The 25,400-nt window shown below is 42.9% G+C and overlaps 1 protein-coding gene across 1 annotated transcript in view; it reads left to right on the top strand.

Moving 5' to 3' along the window:
• LOC149452178 (transmembrane protein 176A-like) overlaps positions 1-25,400 on the top strand; it is a 50,827-nt gene that overhangs the window by 12,979 nt on the left and 12,448 nt on the right. Inside the window, exons 2-5 of the mRNA XM_089689712.1 lie at positions 2,910-3,133; positions 5,488-5,598; positions 15,039-15,095; positions 20,139-20,390. Of these exons, the coding sequence (XP_089545838.1) occupies positions 2,918-3,133; positions 5,488-5,598; positions 15,039-15,095; positions 20,139-20,390 (636 nt within the window). The 5' untranslated portion in view covers positions 2,910-2,917. The remainder of the gene's footprint in view (positions 1-2,909; positions 3,134-5,487; positions 5,599-15,038; positions 15,096-20,138; positions 20,391-25,400) is intronic.

The following is a 25,400-nucleotide window of genomic DNA, read 5'->3' as shown; positions in this document are numbered from 1 at the left end:
CGCACTGCTGTTGTGCTAATCTGAAGGTCACACGAAGAACTCCAGAGAACGACCCATTCTTTCTCCAATGTATGTAGAAGCAGTCTGCATGTCTAGGTGCTTGATTTTATACACCTGTGACCATGGTGGTGATTAAAACACCTGAATACAATGATTTGGAGGGGTGTCCCAATACTTTTGGCAATATAGTGAATATTGTTGCTGCGGAAAGGCTTATGTTGCTGGGGGCTCAATTATTGCTGGGATAGATCTACTGTTGAGGGAGAGGTCTATTGATGCTGGCTGCTGGGGATCTAATGCTGCTTGTGGTCTATGGTTGCAGGGAGATTTTGTTGTTGCTGGGGGATCTATTTTTTCTGGGATAGATCTACTGTTGAGGGAGAGGTCTATTGATGCTGGCTGCTGGGGATCTAATGCTGCTGGTGGTCTATGGTTGCAGGGAGATTTTGTTGTTGCTGGGGATCTATTTTTGCTGGCTGCAGAGGATCTGTTTTACTGCTTTACTTAGTACCACAAAATAATACTTGGCTCTGTATTCTCTGAAAGGGGTGGTACTGGGTAGTGGGTAGGGAATGGAACCAAGGAACAGTGCTCAGAGGTGGGTAGGGGGTGAAGACAAGGGGTGACTTAGAATTGGGGGGTACCTGCACCTATTCTCTGAGAAAAAAAAAAGCCCTGTGTGTAGCTATGCTGGTTAGGAATCAATGCCCTGATAAACTAGATGTAAACTGACAATGTGAAACAATGTAAACAATAAACTAATGTAATATAATGTCAAAATATGTAACAGGCGAATACTGTGGGTAGCCCAGAGTGCTATACAACACACTACTGGTCTAACCCTGGAAGTGCTGCTTTGATCCTGCATGGGCATGCTATGTGGCCATGGAGTTCAAGAGGGAGAAGGGAGAGAGCAGCACAACAACCATAGTCTAGCGTTAAAAGATAGATTTAATAAAAATTGTAAGTAGCACTCACAAAGTTAAAGATGGAGATCAGCCCGACAGTATCTGAGGCAGGGAACAGGCCAGCAACCAGAATACCTTTCCTTGGCGATTGGCAAGGGAGTAGAGGTGGAATGGAGACAAAAAACTGTCACTGAGGAGACAGAGCTGTGGATGAATCACAGTGCCCAGGTATAGGAACCGTCTTCTGTTGCTGGAGAATGCTGGAGCTGGAACGTGTTTCAAACCTTCAGCCTTGAGGAGTAAGTCCATAACCTAAAGGTGTCAAAATCGCTTTATTGTGAGTTTAAACACCTTAATAAAAAGAATTCTAGCTTTTATTGTATGGTGTAACACAGCCCTTGAGAGAAATTGAAGGTGGTCATATTGATTATATACCTTCTGGTACCTATTGACACAGGAATCCCAGCACCAAAGATCAGGCCCTAAGCCCTCCAAACCCTTAAACTAGATCTATGGGCAAAATGTTTTTTATCCATTTTGGATAGAGTAATGGAGGGTTATAACCTCCGTCAGATTTTTTTTTTCGCCATCTGTGTTCCATTGCAGAGATTTATCTTTACTTCTTGTCCCACAACCAAACAGCAAGTGAAAGAAAATTCTTTTGGACCCTCAGGTCAACAGAACTAGTGTCCCATTGCAGGGGTGTCAAACTGGCAGGCCTCCAGATGTTGCGAAACTACAAGACCCATCATGCCTCTGCCTTTGGGAGTCATGCTTGTAACTGTCAATCTTGCAATACTTCATGGGACTTGTAGTTTGGCAACAGCTGGATGGCCGCCAGTTTGACACCTGTGCATTAGAAGATTTCCACTCTATTACTTTTCTGGGGGCAACCCAAAATTTGTGATTTTCTTTCACTTTCAATGATAATGGTAAACAAGACAAGTAGGGGAGGGTGAATCTCCTTAACGGGGGCACAGACTGCAATAAAAACTGACAGATATTATAATTCCTCCGCACTCTATCCAAAGCAAAAAAAAAAAGTTTGGACTTTAGATATGCTTTAATTTTGGCCTTCACCGTTCCTTAGGAATAGAGTAATACTTCCCTTTCTTTAGCTACTCCTCAAGACGCTCTCCTTCTTCCATTTTTTAGATTCTGGTGTCTACATGTTAAGAGATTCATTTTGGTGTAGCTGCCTGAAAATCTGAGTTTTCATGTATTTGGTGATTTCTATCCTGTACTGTTACCTCAGAGCTCCCTTGTAGTAGCAAGGTGTTTTTGTACATTTGTCATTGCAGACTTTGCAGAGCTGAAAATAACAGTAGGAATGAGTGAAGTTATTTTTATGAAATTGATTTTGCTGCTAATTTTGCTGAACTGGCAACTCTAAAATTGTATTAACTAAACAGCTCAAATGAAGTTTGCCTAAAAAATTTTTTTTTTGGTGGTGGAGGTGCTGCTGGTGTTTTTTTTTGTTTTTGTTTTTATTTAATGTTCTTTATATTTGTGTTTTCTTCATTTGCTATGTATTTGACAATTGTTTGTGTACTGTGTCATACGCTTTTTTCTCCACTTTTTTTCCACTGATTTTTGAACATTTCTTTGAATACAGTCAATCATTGAGGCTAATTAGGGACTATTTGACCGAACAACAGATCCAGGGCCTTTAAAAAGAGCCTCTGTAAAACTCAGAAACTATTTAAAGCCCGTATCACTCTAAAACAACCACCTTTATTTTGCTACTTCCATCACCTTCAAAATATTTTGCCAAAATGGTGAAATTTAGCCCAAATCTCTAGATTTTCCCTGACTCTTTGGAAAAATTTAAACTTTCAGTTTTGTTCATCTCCATAAAAGAGATAGGAAAATTACTGGCCAGTGATCAAGAAAAAAAATGTAAACGATATATGCATTTATTGCTGGGATGTAAATACTGTTTTAGCTTGCAAGCTCATTCAGAAGTGCAATTCCAGTTTAATCACAACATTTATTTCCAAGTTTCCAGGATGTCAGTCAGTGTAATCACATCGGAGGATGGGAAGGTTTCTTGCAAAACTGCAGAGGGATCAGTGATCAATATTACCATATCGCAACGATCCATCTGGGACTCTATCAATGACCGTCTCGATAACAAGAGGAAGATTCCAAGTGAGGCCTCATCTACAGTACCAATGTCACCTACATCCAATGTGAAGGCTACTGTACTGCCTGTAGTACTTGGGGTAAGACAACTAGTGGCAGTAAATACATTAAAATCGCATATGAGCATCCTTGGGAACTTGCCAGATTAGCTGGCAATGTTAGCATTTCTATTGCGTTACTGGCTGAGCTCAGTTTTTTTACTTTAGAGATGTAAAGGTTAAAAACAAATATTGCTAAGTCAGCAGCAGTGGTGCAGTACCAAGCAAACATTTCCCTTTCCACCTCACTCGAACCAAAGTGTTCCTGTTTGACACCCGCACAATCTCAAGATTGTCATCCCTCCAACTCGTAGTGCACTGCCTTCCCGAGCTGGTAGAAGGCCAACACAGTCCACATGATCATTAGGAATAAGTTAAAGACAGGACAGTGTGTGAGAGTACCCGAATAACACAAAATAGAGGTGTGAACCTCGAGTCCAAGAGATGCCAGACTTTGGGCAATCTCTTTCACTATAAGCTTTACAGCTGTTTCCTAGCTGTAGTATGCCTAGCCTATGCTTCTAGTGGAATAGTATATATTTCTGTGCTAGTATTTATGTCAAAGAACTAAAGGTGGGCATAGTGTTACTTTTACAGACAAAATTACATTGACTGGCTACTTTATTGGGTACACCTTGCTAGTGCCAAGAAAATCTCCCCCACACCATTACACCACCACCACCAGCCTGAACTGTTGATAAAAGGCAGGATGAATCCAGGCTTTCATGTTATTTACTCCAAATACTGACCCTACCATCTGAATGTCACAGCAACTAGTCTGCCCATTCTCCTTTGACATCAACAAGGCATTTTCGTCCTCACAACTGCCGCTCACTAGATATTTTCTCTTTTTGGATCATTCTCTGTATACCCTACACATGGTTATGTGTAAACATCTCAGCAGATCAGCAGTTTTTTAAATACTCAGACCAGCCCATCTGGCACTAACAACCATGCCACATTCAAAGTCACTTAAATCTCCTTTCTTCCCCATTCTGATGCTCAGTTTAAACTTCAGCAAGTCATCTTCACCATGTCTAGATGCCTCAGTGTGGCTGCCATGTGATTGGCTGATTAGCAATTTGTGTTACCAAGCAGTTGATCAGGTGTACCTAATAAAGTGGCTGGTGAGTGTACATTTTTTTTCCTTTAAGCTCCTTTACAGGTGAATGATAATCTGCTCAAACAGGTTTTACAGGTTTGTGAACATAATATCCCAGTAACCCTAGTCATAGGGAGGAGTTGGAGAACGTTGTGTTTTTGTTCTTATATATGACCACCACACTGCATGAACCAAGAAATATCCGCTTCTAGGATACAATGCACCTGTATGGAGGGAAAAAGAAAACTAAAGTGAGCTTGATACTGTGTAGCCACTCTGTTTGTAGGGTCCGTTAATGTGACAAATATATATATATTTTTAATAAACATTTAGGTATACATTTTTAACTTTAAAAAGTATCTTCTATTGCTCTCAGCCCCCTCCAAATCTCCAATCTCTTTTTTTTCTGCTCTGATCCAATTTCCTGTTAGAGGGTGGTACATTTGTTCTCCATAGTCCCACCATTTCCCTGTAGGAACGTATCCACTCTCTCTTGCTTGCTCCCCAGATTGACTAGAGACTATGGGATTTGTAGTGTGCATAGAGCAGTGGACATGACCACAACTAATGTGTACTACTCATTCCAAACAAATGGGGGGATGGGGGGGGTAAAGGGGAACAAAAGAGGTTTGTTAGCCCAACAGGGACATTACACAGAGGTAGAAAACCTCAGTAGGAGATAATTTCAGTCTGTTACCAGGGTGCCCTCTTCTGGGTCTCCAGACACATGCTCTGGTTCAGTTCAAGACCCAGACAGAAAAAGAGTTGCTGTGATTTCGATTATTCAGTCCTGCTTAGACAGTCCCTCTTTTCCTTCTTTACTAGCAGAGGTAGTACAGTTTGATCACACACCTTCCCAAGCAGAAGGTTTCCAGTCTATATCCTCATCCTCTGCACACTCTTTATTTAATAAAGCTCACTTTATTCTCAGAATCTCATGCATTTCTGCATAGAAACCAATTGGCTTCCAGGTTTTATTGCTAAAGCTTAATTGAACAAGCTGAGGTTAGAAGCTGATTGGCTACACATGTGCTGACAAGGAACAAGAAGGGAGTAGAGGGATGAGCCCATTAGCCTACTGCTAGGAATAGGTGGTTCAGAAAAAAATCCCAGAAAGGTCAGGATTTAAAGAAAGATAGAGAAAACATGGTCAAAATCTTCGTGAGGTTCACTGATTGGGGCAAGAACTGGCTACACCAAAAGAGAAAATACTCTAGTTAGTAGCTAATATAACTGTTTAAAATGTGTTAAACATATATATTAAATCATAATATTGTTTTCTTTATTGCTGTAGGTCTCTCAGTTCCCCTTGGGCCTAATGGGTCTTGCAGTGGGTTTGATTACAGTACAGACAAGAAGCTTTCCTGTGTTCTTTACAGGTGCCCCTTTCTGGATGGGAATTCCGGTGAGTAAAACATTACCAAGCCATTTTTTCATAAGGGAACTGTCACTTTGACCATTCAGGAACCAGACAAGGTGAAGGGTTCTTTGACCATTCAGGAACAGGACAAGTTGACAGGTGCTTTAACCATTCAGAAACAAGACAAGGTGAAGGGTTCTTTGACCATTCAGAAACAGGACAAGGTGACAGGTTCTTTGGATATTCAAGATCAGGACAAGGTGATGGGTTATTATTATTATTATACAGTATTTATATAGCGCCAAAGGGTTTGCTCAGCGCTGTACAATAGCAAGGGGCACAGAACATGAGACAAAACAGTAACAATACAATACACGAGGGGTTCGAGGGCCCTGCTCTTTTGAGCCTACAATCTAGGAGGGAGGGGAAGTGTTACGGGAGGAAGTGGCTGTGAGGGATGGAGTGGTGGGAGAAGTGGAGGAGATTGGCTGTTAGGTGAGGGTGGGGTAGGCTTCCCTGAAGAGATGGGTTTTCAGGGTGTTCCTGAAGGTGAGGAGGGTAGGTGACAGTGTGATGGATTGGGGTAGGGAGTTACAGAGGATGGGGGAAGTCCTGGAGAATTCCTGCAGTCGGGCGTGGGAGGAGGAGACCAGGGAGCTAGAGAGTAGGAGGTCCTGTGAGGAGCGAAGGGCACAGGTAGGGTGGTATTTGAGTATCAGGCCAGTTAGGTAGTTTGGGGTGGCGTTGTGAATGGCTTTGTAGGTCAGAGTTAGTAATTTGAATTTGATGCGCTGGGCAATCGGGAGCCAGTGAAGGGATTGGCAGAGGGGGGTGGCAGATGTGGAGCGGTTGGTGAGGTGGATGAATCTAGCCGCTGAGTTCAGGATAGACTGGAGTGGGGATAGCATTTGTTTGGGTAGGCCAGTGAGAAGGGAGTTGCAGTAGTCCAGGCGTGAGATGATGAGGGAGTGTATGAGTTGTTTAGTAATGTCTGGGGTGAGGAATGTATGTATCTTGGAGATGTTGTGGAGGTGGAGCCTGCATGACTTTGATAGTGATTGAACATGAGGTTGGAAGGAAAGGTTTGAGTCCAGGGTGACACCCAGGACTTTGGCGTGTGGGGTGGGATTGATGGTGGTATTGCTAGTAGTGATGGAGAGGATGGGGGGGGGGCGCGGGCTGGGGGGAAAACCAGGAGCTCGGTTTTGGACAGGTTTAACTTGAGGAAATGGAGCGACATCCAGTCTGATATGTCATTCAGGAGGTGGGCAATGCAGGGGAAAGTGAGGGGGTGAGGTGGGGGGTGGAGAGGTAAATTTGTGTGTCGTCAGCATAGAGGTGATAGTTGAAGCCGTGGGAATGTATCAGTTTGCCAAAGGAGGAGGTTTAGATTGAGAAGAGGAGGGGTCCGAGGACAGAGCCTTGGGGGACTCCAACAGAGAGGGGGAGAGAGGGGGAGGTGGCAGCATTATAGGTGATGCTGAAGGAGCGTTGGGATAGGTAGGAGGAGAACCAGGAGAGAGCAGCGTCCCTGATGCCAAGGGAGTGCAGTTTTGTAAGGAGAAGGGGGTGGTCGACTGTGTCGAAGGCCACGGAGAGGTCAAGGAGCAGGAGAACTGAGTAATGGCCATTAGCTTTGGCGGTTAGCAGGTCGTTAGTGATTTTAAGTAGGGCAGTTTTGGTGGAGTGTAGGGGACGGAAGCCTGACTGTAGTGGATCAAGGAGGTTGTTATCAGTGAGGTGGGTGCTTAGGCGATTGTAGGCCAAGCGCTCAAGGAGCTTGGAAGTGAATGGTAACAGGGAGATGGGTCTAAGGTTGTTTGGGTCAGTGGGGTCAAGGGAGGGTTTTTTGAGTATGGGGGTGATGTGTGCATGCTTTAGGGGGGAGGGGAATGTGTCAGTGGAGAGGGAGAGATTGAAGATGTGGGTGAGGGAGCGAATGATGGAGGAGGGGGGTGACTGGAGGAGCTGTGAGGGGATAGGGTCCAGGGGGGCAAGTGGTGAGGCGGGCTTCAGTGAAGATCTTATTGACCTCCTCAGTGGTAGCTGGGCTGAAGGAGCGGAGCGTTGGGGAGGTGATAGTGTGCGGGGTGTTAGGTATGGTGGGGGGCAGTTCGGGTATGAGGTCGGAGGATGGGAGAGTTGAGGGGGTGATGGAGGTGGGGGGGGCTAGGTGGAGAGGTAGATTGTGAGTTGACAATGTTCTTACGGATTGTGTCAATCTTGTTTTGGAAATGATTGGCAATCTCATGGGCGGTGAGTGAGGTGCTGAGTGGAGGTGGGGGTGGGAAGAGCAGGGATTTGAAAGTGGAGAAGAGCCAGCGAGGATAGGTGGAGAGGGTGTTGATGAGGGTAACGAAATAGTCTTGCTTGGAGGGAGGTGGTGTAGGTGAGGAAGGTAGCTTTGTAGAGGGAGAACGCACTAGGGGATCTGGTTTTGCGCCATATTCGCTCCAGCGCGCGACAGCGTCGTTTGAGACATTTTGTGTCGTCGTTCTGCCAGGGTTGAAGCGGTCGGGGTCTGATGTTACGCGTGGTTAGGGGTGCCAGGGAGTCGAGGGCAGACGACAGTGAGTCGTTGTACGCAGTAGTGGCCAGGTCAGGGCATGACAGAGGAAGGATACTATCGTACAGACAGTCAGTTGCCTGGTGGAGATGGGATGGGTTCAGGTTGCGGAGGTTACGGCTGGAGATGGTTCGACACTTTGGGGGGGGTTAGAGGAGGGGGAAATTGAAAATGTGAGGAAGTGGTGCTCAGAGAGGGGGAAGGGGGTGTTAGTGAAGTCGTGGGGGGTGCAGAGGTGGGAGAAAACAAAGTCCAGGGTGTTTCCATTGGTGTGGGTGGAGGACTGTGTGTGCTGTGTGAGCACGAAGGAGGAGGTTAGGAGGAAGAGTTGGGAAGTAGCCGGGTTGTTGACCTTGATGGGGATGTTGAAGTCCCCGAGGATGATGGTCGGTAGCTCGGAGGAGAGGAAGAAAGGTAGCCAGGCAGCAAAGTCGTCTAGGAAGAGGGATGCGGATCCTGGAGGCCGATAGATTACTGCAATCCTCAGGGGGGTGGGGGAGAAGAGCCAGATGCAGTGGGCTTCGAAGGAGGAGAAGGATAGGGAGGGGGGGTTAGGGAGGACCTAGAAGGTGCTCAGTGGTGCCAGGAGCTTGCCGACCCCATCGCATCTGCGACCACTCGGTCTGGGTGAGTGGGTCCAGACGAGGCCTCCATAGGTGAGTGCTGCAGGGGAGGTGGAGTCAGTGGCTTGGATCTAGGTTTCGGTGACCGCTAGGAGGTTGAGGGAGTGGGAGACAAAGAGGTCATGGATGGCGGTGAGCTTGTTGCAAACTGAATGGGCGTTCAGGAGTGCAACCGAGAGAGGAGGGATGGATGCGGGGAGGAGGGGGATGGGTATGAGGTTGAGGGGGTTGCGGCAGCTGGCGGAGCAGGGGGGTGCCGAGAGGGGGAGTGGGGAGGTGGGGGGCCAGGGTTCGGGGAGATGTCCCCAGCGGTTAGGAGAAGTGTGAGGAAGTTGGCATCGGAACGGGATGTGCAGGAGCGTGTGGGTCTGTTAGTGGTGGCGTGTGGGTCGGCGGGAGAGTGGAGTATCAGGAGGAGGTGGTGGGAGCCGTAGTGGGGAGAAGGAAGAAGTGAAGGAGCAATGTAGAGCTGTTTTGGGGGAGTAGGGGGGTAGAGGGAGGCGATTTTGGGAATGGAGAGGAAAATGAGGAGGAGTGCAGGTGGCATGTTAGGGTGAGGGGAGTGCTGGTCAGGTCGGGGAGGTGGGAGGTTTCAATCAGGACGTGAGGATGCGGAGAGTTTGTCATGACATGACGGAGTTCATCTGTGTCCATCTGTAGGAGAAGAGTGAGAGTGGTGGGCGGCTGGGTCAGCAGCTGGCTGGTTGCAGTCTGTGGGTGCTGTAGGTCGGCGTCCGTGGGTGTTGTGGCACGGTGTCTGTGGGTACAGTGGTTCGGCGACTGGACGAGCCATAGGGCGCGGTGTTTGGAGGTGTTGTAGGCCCGGCGTCAGAAGGTGCTGGGAGCTCGGCGTCGGGAGGTGCTGGGTGCCCGGCGTCGGGAGGTGCTGAGGGCCCGGCGTTGGGAGGTGTTGAGGGCCCGGCATCGGGAGGTGCTGAGCTTCGGCGTTGGGAGGTGCTGAAGGCCCGGCGGCAGGAGGTGGTGTAGGCCGACGTCTGGAGGTGGTGTGGGCTAGGCGTTGGTGGGCGCAGTAGGGCCCGGTGTCAATGGGTGTTGTGGGCCAGTGTGTGTGGATGCTGCAGGCCAGCGAATGAGGGTGCTAAGGGGCCCAGTGTCTGTGGGAGCGGTAGGGTCCAGCGATCGTAGATGTTGTATGGCCCGGCATCAGGGGGTGCTGGAGGCTGCGTGGCAGGCTCGCCTCCGCAGGTTGGGACGGGGCTCAGGGCTGTGCGGTGGCAGGGGCACAGCTGTGTGAAACAGGGAAGCAGATGTGGTAGCGGTGGCTTACCCACTCGGGGCCGGTGGCGGCTTACCCTCTCTGTGCCGGTGGGGGTGGTTGCTGCTTCCCTACTCTCTGTGGCGGCTGTAGGTAGGGGAGGCGGTGGTGCTTCTCCTCTCGTTGGCGCGGGCGGCGGAGTCCTGGTTCAGGCGTTGGGGGGGTAGGGAGGCTTAGGCCGCAGGGGACAGGGCATCCAGTACCCCTCCTGGACGATGGCAGGACCTCCGGAGCAGCAGGTGAGGGTACCGACGGGACGGGGTTGGTGGTGGAGTCCCCTCTGGAGCGTCCCTTCTGGTGCGGGGTGTCTTGGTCCTCCGTGGTTCACCGCGGCCGGCAGGAAAGGCCGCGGCTTCAGGGGCCGTGGTAGGCCGCATATCACCGGGGCTCTGCCAGAGGGACAGAGCGCCCAGCACCACTTCTGGGTGTTGGGAGGACCTTCAGGTGATGCTCCGGAGCGGGGCGTCTCAGCCGGCGATGGTCCTCCGCGGTTCGCGGTGCTCCGTGGTTCGCCGCTGCCGGTAGGAAAGACCGTGGCTTCAGGGGCCGTGGTAGGCTGCGAGTCGTGGGGGCTCTGCCCGGTGGGACAGAGCGCCCAGCTCCCCTTGTGGGTGTTGGGAGGATCTCCGGAGGACCCTTCTACCGCCCGGATGGCGGCGGATTTGGCGGGGGCGCCGGAGCTGGCCGGAGCTGGTGGTTATGCGGCCGCTCCGGGCGCCATTTCTGAATTTGATGATTCAGAAACAGGACAAAGTGACAGGTTCTTTGACCATTCAGAAACAGGACAAGGTGATGGGTTCTTTGGCTATTCAAGATCAGAACAAGGTGACAGGTTATTTGACCATTCTGGATCAGGACAAAGTTATAGGTTCTTTGACCTTTCAGGAACAGGACAAGGTGACAGGTTTTTTGACCATTCAGAAATAGGACAAGGTGACGGATTTTTGTTGACCATTCAGGAACAGGACATTGTGACAGGTTCTTTGACCATTCAGGAACAGAACAAAGTTACAGGTTCTTTGATTATTCAGGAACAGGACAAAGGGACAGGTTCTTTGACCATTCAGGATCAGGACCAAGTGACAAGTTATTTGACCATTCAGTGCCAGTTCCCATATATGTGGATTGGATACGGTTTGAACCATATCCAGTCCACGACATGCAAAATAACATTGCTTCCTATGGTGCTTGTTCACATATGTCTGATGCACTGGCGGTGCAGTTTCAGTGCGGCTTGAAAAAGAGTCAAGTTCGAGCCATGCCTTCAGGTTCAGGTGCAGATTACAGGCTATTGACTTCTATAGGTACCGTTTCTAAACCACATATGTGAGAACAGGATAAGATTCTGAGCTAATCCTGTTCTGAACCTGATGTAAACCTGACATGAACTGCTAAACAACTACTGGGTCAATTAGCTGTGAAACCTGAGCATCAATGCACATTGGACATGTGTGAATCAGCTCTTCGGATCAGGACAAAGTTATAGGTTCTTTGACCATTCAGGATCAGGACAAAGTTACAGGTTCTTTGACCATTCAGGATCAGGACAAGGTGACAAGAACATTGACCATTCAGGATCAGGACAAAGTTACAGGTTCTTTGACCATTCAGGATCAGGACAAGGTGACAAGAACATTGACCATTCAGGATCAGGACAAAGTTACAGATTTTTCGACCATTCAGGATCAGGACAAGGTGATAAGAACATTGACCATTCAGGATCAGGACAAAGTTACGGGTTCTTTGACCATTCAGCATCAGAACAAAGTGATGGGTTTTTCTAGTCCACCCCTCCACACAGTTATTCACCCTTGCTTTATTTAGCTTGCCTCAGGAGCCCTCAGAAATGTATGGTACTTATGGGTAGGAGGGAGTATGTGGCTGTCACCTGGGGAGAGGATCATTAATAATTAATGGCAGTAGAAGCATTGCTAAAGTATCAGTGGATGAATGGTGGCTTGTCAAGAGGACCTGTCAGTTTGTGAAGTTCCTTTCCCCATCTTCCTCCTCTGAAGGAAGATTTTTGACACTTCTCGATTTATTCTTTCTTGTTACCAGCTTGTAAAGCAGCCGATCAAACCAATAGCAGTTCTATCGGATGCTTTGGAGAGCAGAGGAGAGATCTGAGGTTTAATAGACCTCAGATCGCTCTAAAGAGGACCTGTCAGGGCCCATGCTATCACAAGGGATATTGTTCAATAAATAAATAAAGTTCAATAAAAAAAAAAAGAAAATGTTAAAAAAAATAATTGTAAAAAAAACCCCAAAATAACACATTTTTAAAGCATACTTGTTATCCCATGCTCATGTGCAATTGCCAACGTAACATAGGTCCCACACGCATATGTAAATGGTAATCGCTCCACACATGAGGTATTGTCATGAACATCAGAGTAAGAGCAATAATTCTAGCACCAGACCTCCAGTTTAAATCTAAACTGGTAACCTGTAATGGCTTTTAAAGCATCACCTATGAAAATTTTGTCACCATTCCACGGGTGTACAAAATTTTAAAAAGTGTGACACGTTAGGTATCTATTCACTTATCATACCATCATCTTTTATATTTTATCCCCCCAAAATGGGCATTATATTGTGTTTGTATGCACAAAATTTCATTAAAGCATATTTTTTCCTGAAAATTTGCATTTGATAACCACTGTGTAAATATTGTACTAATTATCCCTACCATTTTATTATCTGTATCCTCTGCTTAAAAAAATATATACTGTATAATGCTTGTGGGTGCTAAGTCATTTTCTATAAAAAAAAATGGTGAATTGTACATGTATGAAAGAAATATCTGAATTGGCCCAGACTGGAGGTGGTTAAAGAAGTATAAAAAATACAGACAATGAGCCAAACCTTGCTCTTAAAGTATACCTTAAAGGAGTTTTGGCCCCTGCCACCTTCCAAAAAAAAATTAAAAGTCAGCAGCTACAAATACTGTAGCTTCTGACTTTTAATAGTAGGGCACTCACTTGTCCAGGCATCCAGCAGTGTCCTTACCACGAGTCAACTCTTCAATCGGTTGTTGGGTCCTGGCGCTGCCAACTTTACTAAGGGAAATCGGCAGTGAAGCCACAAGCCTTGTGGCTTCACCGCTGGTTTCCTACTGCGCATGTGCAAAGCATGTCATGCTTTGTGAATGGGCTACAGTCCTCTGGGACCTTGAAAGTGTCCCAGGGGGCTGTGGTGGGTGTCGAAAGTCCAGCCCAGTTCACAACGGCAAACTCAGCCAGAAGAGGGAGCGGGTACCTGTCAAAACCAGGTATCTGCTCCGCCCTCCTCCCTCCCCCCTAAAAGGTGCCAAATGTGGCAGTGGAGGCAGAAAAGCAGAGCTTCTATTTTTGGGTGGTACTGCGCTTTAAGGAGAGAAAATGGTACATGAATAGAATGGTAAGCTCCTCCAGCTATTATGAAAATATAAAGTCACCTGAGCCCTTCAAGTTCCCTATTAGTCCACAATTGTCAACACAATTATCATAGGCTTCCCAGCTGACCAACTGGAAGGCATAGATTGAAGGAATAAGAATAGCTAAGCTTCCCAGTGTTTTTTTGTTTACCTATAAAGTGGATCCTCTGCATAGTGAATCTGGATTGATAAAAATTATCCCTAGACACTAGGGATACATATGTTTTTTTCAAAAAAATTGGAAGACCCCAATATTTGTTTAACTGTTTAATTTTTGTTCCCACATTCTGTTGGGGTCATAAGTAAAGTGTATTTAAACTCAAGAAAAGAAAAAACATTGTGTAGCTTACCATTTCATAAATGTATCGAAAGTACATTTTCTGCAGGTAAAGAAATATACTGCAAAAATACTGTGTCCTTGCAACCTCTTGTACATTGAATTAAAATCTGAAATAATGTTTTCACTCTTCTCAGTTCTCTTCTGTGAACTACAGAATTTCCCCCTCAAGTTATGAAGATCAAGGGGGTGAGAAGGTGTTCTGCTGTTTTGCCCTGGGGTGACAATAGATACAGTACAGAGTAGGCATTGTCTCCCTAGGACAGTAAGAGCTCATTTAGACTTGTTGGAGGGCAATAAAAACACACAGTTGAGCCATGTTTTTAGTGCCCCCCACCCACCTCCACTAAGCTACAATGGATGTAGACAGGGGTCTTCACGTGGTACTGCTATCAAACATGGGAGGGGGGGCAGAACAAGCTTTGACCATTGGAAGACAGGTAGGCTGAGCTCCCAGCACAGCTAATAAATGGACCATGCTGGAATGGATGTGCTTCCCTAGCATGGTCATTTTGACCTAGGAAAGCAGAGAGATTGACAGGGTCACCAGGTATTTCACAAGATGGAAGAAACACAAAGCGAACTGGATACTTTTTAACACAAGTACATGGTACAGTGTATACATATTAGAAATATGAATTGTTGGGGTGACATATTCCTGCCCCCGCCCCACCCTGCCAAAAAAAAATAAAAGTCAGCAGCTACAAATGTAGTAGCTGCTGACTTTTAACATTAGGGCACTTACTTGTCCAGACATCCAGTGGTGTCCTCACCCAGAGTCGATTCTTCAGTTGGCTGCTGGTGCTGCCATCTTGACTAAGGGAAACAGCCAGCTTCCTACTGTGCATACACAAAGCGCTCTTCGCTATGTGAATGGGCCACAGTCCTCTGGGACCTGTGAAGGAGCTGTGGGGGGGGGCAAACTTCCGGCTCTGTTTGTAATGGTGAACTGAGCAGGAGTGGGTATCTGGTTTTGACCACCTGCTCCCCCCCCAAATGGTGCCAAATGTGGCAGCGGAGGGGGGAGGAGGCAGAAAAGCGGAACTTCCACTTTTGGGTAGAACTCTGCTTTAAGGCTCTTTTTTTTATTTGGTGACAGTTTAAACCCCACTTCTACCCCAGTGCCATTTTCTCAAGCTACCACTAGACATAGCCAAATGGGACAATATTCTAATTTTGCCTTAATGCAGGAACACCATTGCCTTTAACACTGAAAGTTATGTAAAAAAAATAATAATGATCACATTCAATTATTTTTAAACTTTTAGTTGATGCTCGCAGGACTGTGTGAAGTTATGGCCTACATAAAGAATCATGGATTTTGGGTAGGTAGACCTCAGTACCTATTAAATGTTCTGTTATATATGCACTTGGAATTTACCATTGTCTTATGCCTCAAACCTTAAAGTGTTTACTCCATATTCTATGTTGCTTGTTACATAGCCCTGACTGCTGTGCTGTTAGATAGTCCTGACCACTTCAGTTAAAGATTGCATTCAACTCTTCCTCACTAATAAGCAATGGAAGAGCATAAGTCAGGGACATACTGTATGTATGGTCTGCACAGAAATCCCACAAACTACGAGCCATAGGCTATGAAGAAGCACACTGCTTTTTGACCAAATAACACATAAAACCAGCGCAAGGACAATGGAGTATGATGAATGTTGGTGGCAATATCATTGCTAGCCAATATTGAACTTACGCCACTGCCACGTGATCCATTGCCACATAAAGTGTTCACCTGCATTGCTTGAGCCATGAGTACACTGTAGTGATGGTAATATATTATATGAACTTGACAGGATTTCCAGTTACAAGAAATGTCCAAAAAATGCACTTTATTGAATCAGAACAAGTGGATTAAATAAAAAGTCAGACAGGAAGCGCATCACCGATGGACAGGAAGTCCTCAGGTGGCCATTTTTCTGAAGTCCTTAATGCCAGTAAGTGTAGGGTCTCCAAGATGACATGTTTAGAGACATTGCAGCTTTCTCTAATATTAAGATTTGAGAAAGAGGCAATCAGTGATGCACTTCCTGTCTGTGACACACTTCCAGTCAAACGCTGCACCTCTGGTGTCTCTGCTGGCTTGTTTGTGGCCACATCCTTCCATCATATCCATTCTTACTTTGGATTGCAGACCTTGCTATATCTGCTGGTTGAGTTATTCACAGGAGTTAAAAATAAAAGTAGGCACTAGTCCTTTATCTAAAAAAACTTAAACACGTTATAATTGTGAAACATAAATAAACCATAACCAGCACAGTGAAGAAAATGCACACTCTCCAGCCACTTTACTAGATACACCTTGCTAGTACTGGGTTGTACCCCCTTTTGCCATTAGAACTGCCTTCATTGTTCATGGCATAGATTCAACAAGGTGTTGAAACCATTCCTCAGAGATTTTGGTCCAAATTGACATGAGTTACTGTTACTTTTCTATCATCTTGAACCAGTCCGCCCATTCTCCTCTGACATCAACAAGACATTTTCGTCCACACAACTGCTGCTCACTGGTTATTTTCTCTTTTTTGGACCATTCTGTGTAAGTCCTAGAGATCGTTGTACATGAAAAGTAGATCATCAGACCAGCCTGTCTGGCACCAACAACCATGCCACATTCAAAGTCACCTTCTTCTTCATTCTGATGTTCAATTTGAACTTCAGCACATTATCTTCACCACGTCTAGATGCCTAAATGCATTGAGTTTCTGCCATGTGATTGGCTTATTAGCAATTTGTGTTATCAAGCAATTGAACAGGTGTACCTAATAAAGTGGCCAGTGAGTGTATGAAAAATCATAAAGTTCTATATTCAGAAATGTCCATCTTTGTGAAAATTCCCAGTCACCGTGTTCTTGATTAATGAGAATATATTTAAGTGAAACCACCAATCTTCATAAATAAAGTGCTCCACCACGTGTAAGTGAATCACTCCCTTGCCAGAACCCCTTGGATGACAAAGCAGCCTCACAGCATGAAGAATCACAATCCAGGTCACCCACTCACCTTTTCCAATCAATGGGTAATAATAGACAGCTCACATCCACCAAACAGGAATAAAAAGATCCAGAGAGAAGAGACTAATAGTGAAGTACCTATTTAATTATTCCACAATAGTAAAAACATAAGGTATTGCACTCACATTGGGGGTGCCAAAAACTTTGCATGGTGGCACCCTCTCACATTTTTTTGATTAGATTATTCACAGGAGTGTCTTCCATTTACAGTCCCACCATGATAGAGATGGTGCATTTTCACTGCACACCTTGAGATGTTCAAAGCCTAGGATATTTTTCTTATACCATAACCCTGCTTTAAACTTCACCACAATTTTATCCCTGACCTGTCTGGTGTGTTCTTTGGCCTTCATGATGCAGTTTGTTCATTAATGTTCTCTAACAAACCTCTGAGGGCTTCACAGAACAACTGTATTTATACTGAGATTAAATTACACACAGGTGGACTCTATTTACAATTAAGTGACTTCTGAAGGCAATTGGTTCTACAAGATTTTAGTTATGGGTATCAGAGTAAAGGGGGCTGAATATAAATGCACACCACACTTTTCAGATATTTGTAAAAATGTTTGAAAACCATTTATCATTTTCCTTCCACTTCACAATTATGTGGCACCTTGTGTTGGTCTATTACCTAAAATCCCAGTAAAATACATTTACGTTTTTGGTTGTAACATGACAAATTGTGGAAAATTTCAAGGGGTATGAATACTTTTTCAAGGCACTGTATGTGGCACTGAATCACGTGGCAGTGGATCAAGTTCAATATTGGCTAATGTAGTCAAGCAGTTCAATTTACAAGGACATTGTCACCAAAAGTCATCATACCACCACTGTCATTGTGTTGGTTTTGTGTCTCCTATCCTCATGTGGGAATTCCTAGCAGCAGGACTTTGGGGGCTAAGTTGAATATTAGCTTCACAGGTTTTGCACCTTGGTTCATTTGCTGTGACTATTTGTTGGCCACACCCACTTTTGACATTGCTCAACAATTGACCACGCCCACAAATGTGTGCCATATCGGCTCCTCCCTTATACTTCTAGCACCAGCACAGCAAGCGCCCAAAAATGTCTGGAGCCGCTCCTGTTTGGACTGCAGCAATGTTTCCTGTTTATTAAATAGCAGCAGGGCTCAGCCCTGACATGTTTCATGCTTTCTCAAAAATTCAATAGGTGAAAATAAATTTTTACAAAGTGAGGGGAACTCCCCTCTTAGACAGCTGTCACCAGAACATGTTTCCCTCTCAGCGCTTGTTCTGGTGACAGCTCTAATATTTTGAATTTCCCATAATTTTTTGTTTTAGGTAACTAATCTCTGATTACTTATGAACAGAGAAGAAGGGGGGGGGGGGGTTCCATTGACACCAGTGAATAGGGACTCTATAGTCAGTGACACCAATAACAGGGCCCTTCCGTCACTGAATCCCTCTGTAATTGGGTAGGCATTAGCCTAAACCACCAATATAGAAGGGAAATTAGTTAAATTATTAAATTGATTTAAGTTTTTTATAATATCAACTATAGATATCGAGTAGAATCCCCTTGGGATCCCAGTGCCATTCAAATCACTGTCCACTATTACAATATATTGGAGGCATCGGTGAACAGTGTAGATGTCCCTTTTACATTGGTGGTCACTATATCACCCTTTTACTTTAAATGTCTTTTCACATCGGTGTAGTGTGTAAATACCCCCTACTATAGGGAAGGAATTTGATGAATGCCAGAAACTTATTGGGGGAGGGATCCAAGTTGTATTTTAGTCCCTTTCTGACTTTGTTTGCCACTGCCAAAAAAAAGAAAAAAAGAAGAGATGGCTTCAAAAGAGGGAAGCAAAATAAGAACACAAATTATCCTATTTTGTACACATGAAAACTTGGTGCTGTTTCCTTCATCTTTGATGCCCTAGGCAATAGGCTGCAAGTATATTTTGGTGAAAACAACACTGCATATAATACAACATAGGGCAGAACAGGAAATGCTTTACAAAATTATATGATACAACGCATTTTCACACAACATAATAGGTTTTTTTTAACAAATTACACAACCTGGGCACTGATTGGCTCTTTATTTTGTTCCGTAGATTAGCTTGCCTAACACAATTTTATTTAAAGGGACAATTTAACTTTCCCTGGTGTTTTGGGTAACAGAAACTTTCCTATAGACCAGGGGTGTCAAACTGGCATTCCCCCCAACTGTTGCAAAACTACAAGTCCCATCATGTCTCTGCCTTTGGGAGTCATGCTTGTAACTGTCAATCTTGCAATGCCTCATGGGGCTTGTATTTGGCAACAGCTGGAGGGCTGCCAGTTTGACACCCATTCTATAGAGGGTGATACTTAAAGGGATCTGTCTATAAAAAATAAATAATCATAATAATAAAAATACCGCTAATAAATGTTTTGCTTCATACTGCAGCTGTAGGTTTGTTCTGCAGAACTTCCATTTGTTCTGCCATTCGTACAGGATTGTCCAAAGACTACACACAGTGCAGAAGTCTTTATTTGTGAATGTAAATGCTCATGGTCAAATGTTCTTTTGGCTAAAAAGACTCTTAGATCTGTTAGGGAATGTTACCTTTGCTCCATTAAAAGCAACTATTACTCACCTATTACAAACATTAAGGGTATTATTCAATACCCTTGCACAAAAGTTAAGACATTAGCAAAGCAAATAAATTATAAATAGACTGTTAGAGTGTATGGAAATGCTAACAAAGAATGCATTTTTTCTTCTCTGTTCCATTTTGGTCTGTTCAATATACCATAGAAAATATTTTGTTAAATCCAATTGATAATTGCAAAAAAAACCCAACAAAAATAAATACTTCTCGATTCTGCTAGAAATCTAGGAAGCTCCTAATTTCCTTTGTTATTAGCCTGTGCTAGAATGAGTTTGTAATTTTTGGGTTTAGAGAAAGGATTTGAACTTTTCTTCATAATAGGGTTGCTACCCTGCTTGTCTAGAGCAGCTTTTTCCAAGCTTTTTATGCTAGAGGAACCCTTGAAACAATTTTTAGGTCACGGGGAACCCTTGCTAAAACCAATTCAGTGGGGAAAATGCCCCTGACATTAGTGGTCAGAATAAAGCCCTACAGCCTTGGACAGAATGCCACCACTAAAGAATGTTGGTGTCGTGCCTCTGACTGGGACAAGTGGTGTTAGCCCCAAAACTATGTAGGCTTCATCAAAGGAGATCAATCAACCACCACTGAAAAAAACCCCTAGCAACCTCTTGAGGAATCCTAGGGTTCCACAGAACCCTGTTGAGAATTTCTGGTCTTGAAGCTATTGTATGTTATTTGTTTTACATTTTTTTATTTGTATTATTTATTTTCCTTAGGTGTTCCTCTCCTATATCTGCCAGTTGCTGATTTTTTGTGTCTCTGTTGCTGGTCTTGTACTTACTGTGGACTCGAGGCTTTACGGCTTTGAATACCACACTGAAAATGACCCATGTGAAAGACTCCTAAATAATATGCAGTCTAGAACATATCAATCTTATGATCAACCGAAGAACAACTACGGCCAGTATGATCAAGATAACTCTAACCAGATCCTGAAGCTATGCCAGCAAACTTTCAATCTATTTAAGGTAACAACATTTTATAAGTAGCTTTCATTACATTACTTTTTAAGGCCAAACTCCAGCAAACATTTTATCTTTTCACTTTTGGGTAGCTTAGAAAAGAGATAAAATATCTTTCAGGCTTTTTTCTTCTAACTGGGAATTGATATCGCACAGATATCACAAAATAATATAACCATGAATTAGTGGAAACTATAGCCTTCAATTATAAATATAAAAACAGAATACAATCAAGAGGCTTAAACAGTATACGTCGCCCTAAATAATATAGCAAAACCATTATTTACATTTAAATATGATATTGAAAATCTTGAGGACCCTTATCCAAAACCATAACAAGTTTCATCTAAACCTATATAGAGGCTTATCTGTAAAACTCAATGGTGATCTCTTGACAACTAGTGATGTAATCGTACATAGCTGGACTTTGAGTGGTTATACCAGGATGACGCCTGCAGCTTCAGGCTTCATCCCAGTATTGTTTTTTCACCTTGTGGTCATCTTTCTTGTAAAAGCAGTTCTAGTGGCTAATTAGCAGCAGCTCTCTCATCTCACCAGAGAACCTGAGAGTGCAGCCAGCGATTCCACCTTCTGACCATAGAGCTGATCGGAGACTACAATGGCTCTGACCATCTCTATGGTCTAAGAAACTGGAAACGATGGGCATTTTATCACTTACAGTTTTATGGTTGTAAACAAATCCTTAGTGGATTGAAAAAAGCATCAGATCATACCAATCTTGGTATGATCCAAAGCTTTTATAGGGCAGAGTGGAGATCTAGAGCTCCCCAGATTTCTCAGTAAAGAGTAGTTTTCACTGCCTATTGCTATCACAGTTAAAATAAAGGGACAGTGTTAAAAAATAAAATAATTGAAAAAAACAATTAATGTGCTCCCCTGTTGGTCCCGCACATGCGCAAACAGCAGTTTCACCATGAATATCTATTGAGGGCAGTCAGTCTAGTATCAGACCTCCTATGTAAATTTAAAGTATAAATCTGTAAAGGCTTTTAAAACATCGCCTCATCATAACATCATTTTTATATTTTAACAAACAATTGGGCATTATATTGTGTTTTGTGCATTCAAATTTAAAAAAGTGTATTTTTTTTTTTTAAATTGTGTTTGAAAAACCACTGCGCACATACCATGTGCCATAAAAAAATTGCAACACCCACCATTTTATTCTCTCTGGGCTCTACCTTAAAAACATATCATGTTTGGAGGTTCTAAGTAGAGATGAGCGAATTATTCAAAAATTCGATTCGGCTGATTCGCCGAATTTGCGGGAGAAATTCGATTCGATGCGAATTTATTCGCTGCGAATTTAACTTATTAAAAGGGTTTCTAGGCTTCAGAGAGCCTTCATATTAGTGCAGAACACTGTACCTTTAATTTAAATGCCCTTGGAGTCTGCTGGGGAAGAGAAATAATACTGTCAGTCAGTATGACATGCAGATGAGTGCCGTCGATCTTAGAATCACCGCACACTTCACTCATTTGGGCAGTCACGGGGCACGATGAAGAAGAAGAAGAATGAAAAGAAGAAGAAGAAGAATGAAAAGAAGAAGAAGAAGAATGAAAAGAAGATTGAAAAGAAGAAGAAGAAGAATGAAAAGAAGAATGAAAAGAAGAAGAAGAAGAATGAAAAGAAGAATGAAAAGAAGAAGAAGAAGAATGAAAAGAAGAAGAATGAAAAGAAGAATGAAAAGAAGAAGAAGAAGAATGAAAAGAAGAAGAATGAAAAGAAGAATGAAAAGAAGAAGAAGAATGAAAAGAAGAAGAAGAAGAATGAAAAGAAGAAGAAGAAGAATGAAAAGAAGAATGAAAAGAAAAATGAAAAGAATGAAAAGAAGAATGAAAAGAAGAATGAGAAGAAGAAGAAGAAGAATGAAAAGAAGAATGAGAAGAAGAAGAAGAATGAAAAGAAGAAGAAGAAGAATGAAAAGAAGAAGAAGAAGAATGAAAAGAAGAATGAAAAGAAGAAGAAGAATGAAAAGAAGAATGAAAAGAAAAAGAAGAAGAATGAAAAGAAGAATGAAAAGAAGAATTAGAAGAAGAAGAAGAATGAAAAGAAGAAGAAGAAGAATGAAAAGAAGAATGAAAAGAAGAAGAAGAAGAATGAAAAGAAGAATGAAAAGAAGAAGAAGAATGAGAAGAAGAATGAGAAGAAGAAGAAGGAAAAGAAGAGGAAGAAGAATGAAAAGAAGAATGAAAAGAAGAAGAAGAAGAATGAAAAGAAGAATGAAAAGAAGAAGAAGAATGAAAAGAAGAATGAAAAGAAGAAGAAGAATGAAAAGAAGAAGAACAAGAATGAAAAGAAGAATTAAAAGAAGAATGAAAAGAAGAATGAAAAGAATGAGAAGAAGAAGAATGAAAAGAAGAAGAAGAAGAATGAAAAGAAGAAGAAGAAGAATGAAAAGAAGAATGAAAAGAAGAAGAAGAATGAAAAGAAGAAGAAGAAGAATGAAAAGAAGAAGAAGAAGAATGAAAAGAAGAATGAAAAGAAGAAGAAGAAGAATGAAAAGAAGAATGAAAAGAAGAAGAAGAAGAATGAAAAGAAGAATGAAAAGAAGAATGAGAAGAATGAAAAGAAGAATGAAAAGAAGAAGAAGAAGAATGAAAAGAAGAAGAAGAAGAATGAAAAGAAGAATGAAAAGAAGAAGAAGAATGAAAAGAAGAATGAAAAGAAGAAGAAGAATGAAAAGAAGAAGAAGAATGAAAAGAAGAATGAAGAAGAAGAAGAAGAATGAAAAGAAGAAGAATGAAAAGAAGAAGAAGAAGAATGAAAAGAAGAATGAAAAGAAGAATGAGAAGAAGAATGAAAAGAAGAATGAAAAGAAGAATGAAAAGAAGAAGAAGAAGAATGAAAAGAAGAAGAATGAAAAGAAGAATGAAAAGAAGAAGAAGAAGAATGAAAAGAAGAGGAAGAAGAATGAAAAGAAGAATGAGAAGAAGAATGAAAAGAAGAATGAAAAGAAGAATGAGAAGAATGAAAAGAAGAATGAGAAGAATGAAAAGAAGAAGAAGAAGAAGAAGAATGAAAAGAAGAAGAAGAATGAAAAGAAGAAGAAGAATTCCAGTACAGCAAAAAGTGTATCTGCAGAGAGCTCCGCTATTTCTGACAGTTCTCTGACAGTTCCTTCACATTTACAGCGGTTGAAACATTGTATCTATTTGTTTCCGAATAAAAACATCTGTATCCTAAATGGAAACAAATAGATACAATGTTTCAACCGCTGTAAATGTGAAGGAACTGTCAGAGAACTGTCAGAAATAGCGGAGCTCTCTGCAGGGACACTTTTTGCCGGCTGATCGGGGAAAATTCGATTCGTGCATCCGAAGTTTGCTAATATTCGGATTCGACACGAATCAAATTTTTCCTAATATTCGAAACGAATTCCACTTCGCCAAGTTCGATTCGCTCATCTCTAGTTCTAAGTAATTGTATAGCAAAAAATAATTTTTACAACAAAAAGTGTCAGAAAAGGCCTGGTCTTCAAGTGGTTGGTTTGTCCTTTTTATCGTTATAATAAAGGTATGGTTCAGATAATAACAGGTATGTACTATAAGTCATCTATGGCATCAAAGAAGTCATTCAATTCTTCAATCGCTGGTTTCGCTTACATTATCCATCTATACTGTGCACTAGCCTTGATCCATGGTACCTAGTGTGATTTTTGGCTGTGCTCTCCTTACTATGCTATCTGTGTGAATCACTTCTGACACTCTGCAGCACATGGAAGGTGGTGGAAAAGCTCAGCTGTACATGTTTCCCAATGAGACTGGTTAGAAAGGGGTGTGTCCAGTCCCTCCACTCAGGTCTCATATTACATTCAGCAGTGTGTAGCATCAGATTCCTGTCCACTGCCTTTTGAAGCTCAGAAATGCTGTGTAAATTCTGGACTTTGAATGTATGTATTCTGCAGATAAACAGGTACAAATTAGGAGCAGGAGGATTTGCTTCATTCCTTTGTACCATCGGTGGATAGTCACAACAGTAGTTATTTGTAAGGGTTCACAGCCACTTTAAAGCTGACCTTCAGCCTCTTTATTCTTGTACAGCTGTACAGGGAAGGCAACCTTGCTGTCCCTGGTCCCCTGCTATAGAGAGAGTTACCCTTGGGGCTGCATCACAATTTTGCTATGGAACTCCATGAAAAATTGTTTTAGTTCATTTTTTGAGGTGGCTTATACTTTCTACACATTTTTTGATTGCATTCTGTTTTTGGATTTGTATTCTCCCCCCATGACCCCATTGGAGAGATTCTTCCTCATTTATTTTCTTAGAAGAAATGAGGACATGGTTATCACTGGGGCAGAGACGAAATACAGTAAAAAAAATTACAGAAGTTCTAACTTGGCTCTACTCTGATAAAAGTATGGGTGCCCCTACTGGAGAAATTTCTCATCATTTCTTGTTAGTACAGACATTGAGGGGAAACATCCCCAAAGGGGACAGAAACAATTTAAAAAATCTAATTTATGTTCTTACATTTCCATGCTCTATCAACACTAAATAAAAAGTTTTGCCTGGAGTTGGGTTCTGAAAAAAATATTACCTTTATGAAATCATGCATGTGTGATTGTAACTACACTACTATCCTTGCCCTCTGGGCATTATCAAAAACAAGAGATTCACCCCTTCATTAGGAATTTGTTTTCATAATGTTATATGCTTATATTATTGCTTATTCATGATCCATCATCCTCCAACCAAATTCACTTCATTATGTAACACCACACATAGCCATCATTCATCACCCATTATTATTTGAGTTATGTGATTGAGGTAGCTAAAGTAAACAAGTCTTTGGCTGGCCATATACTTAGACCTTGGACAATGTACTTTTAGAGGTTTGCAGGTGTCAAAAAGAGAATCTGTAGCAAGTCTGCGTTTATATGCTTCTTTGAGAACGTCACTGGATTGTCAAGAAGTCAACATTGAGTTTTACTGATAAGCCTCCGTATAGTTTTAGATGAAACTTGTATGGTTTTGGATAAGGGTCCTTTCTG

This window comes from Staurois parvus, unplaced genomic scaffold, assembly GCF_062004578.1.
Source record: "Staurois parvus isolate SC_StPar_1 unplaced genomic scaffold, SC_StPar_1.0 ptg000493l, whole genome shotgun sequence".
NCBI lineage: Eukaryota > Metazoa > Chordata > Amphibia > Anura > Ranidae > Staurois > Staurois parvus.
This window is presented reverse-complemented; position numbering and strand designations above follow the sequence as displayed.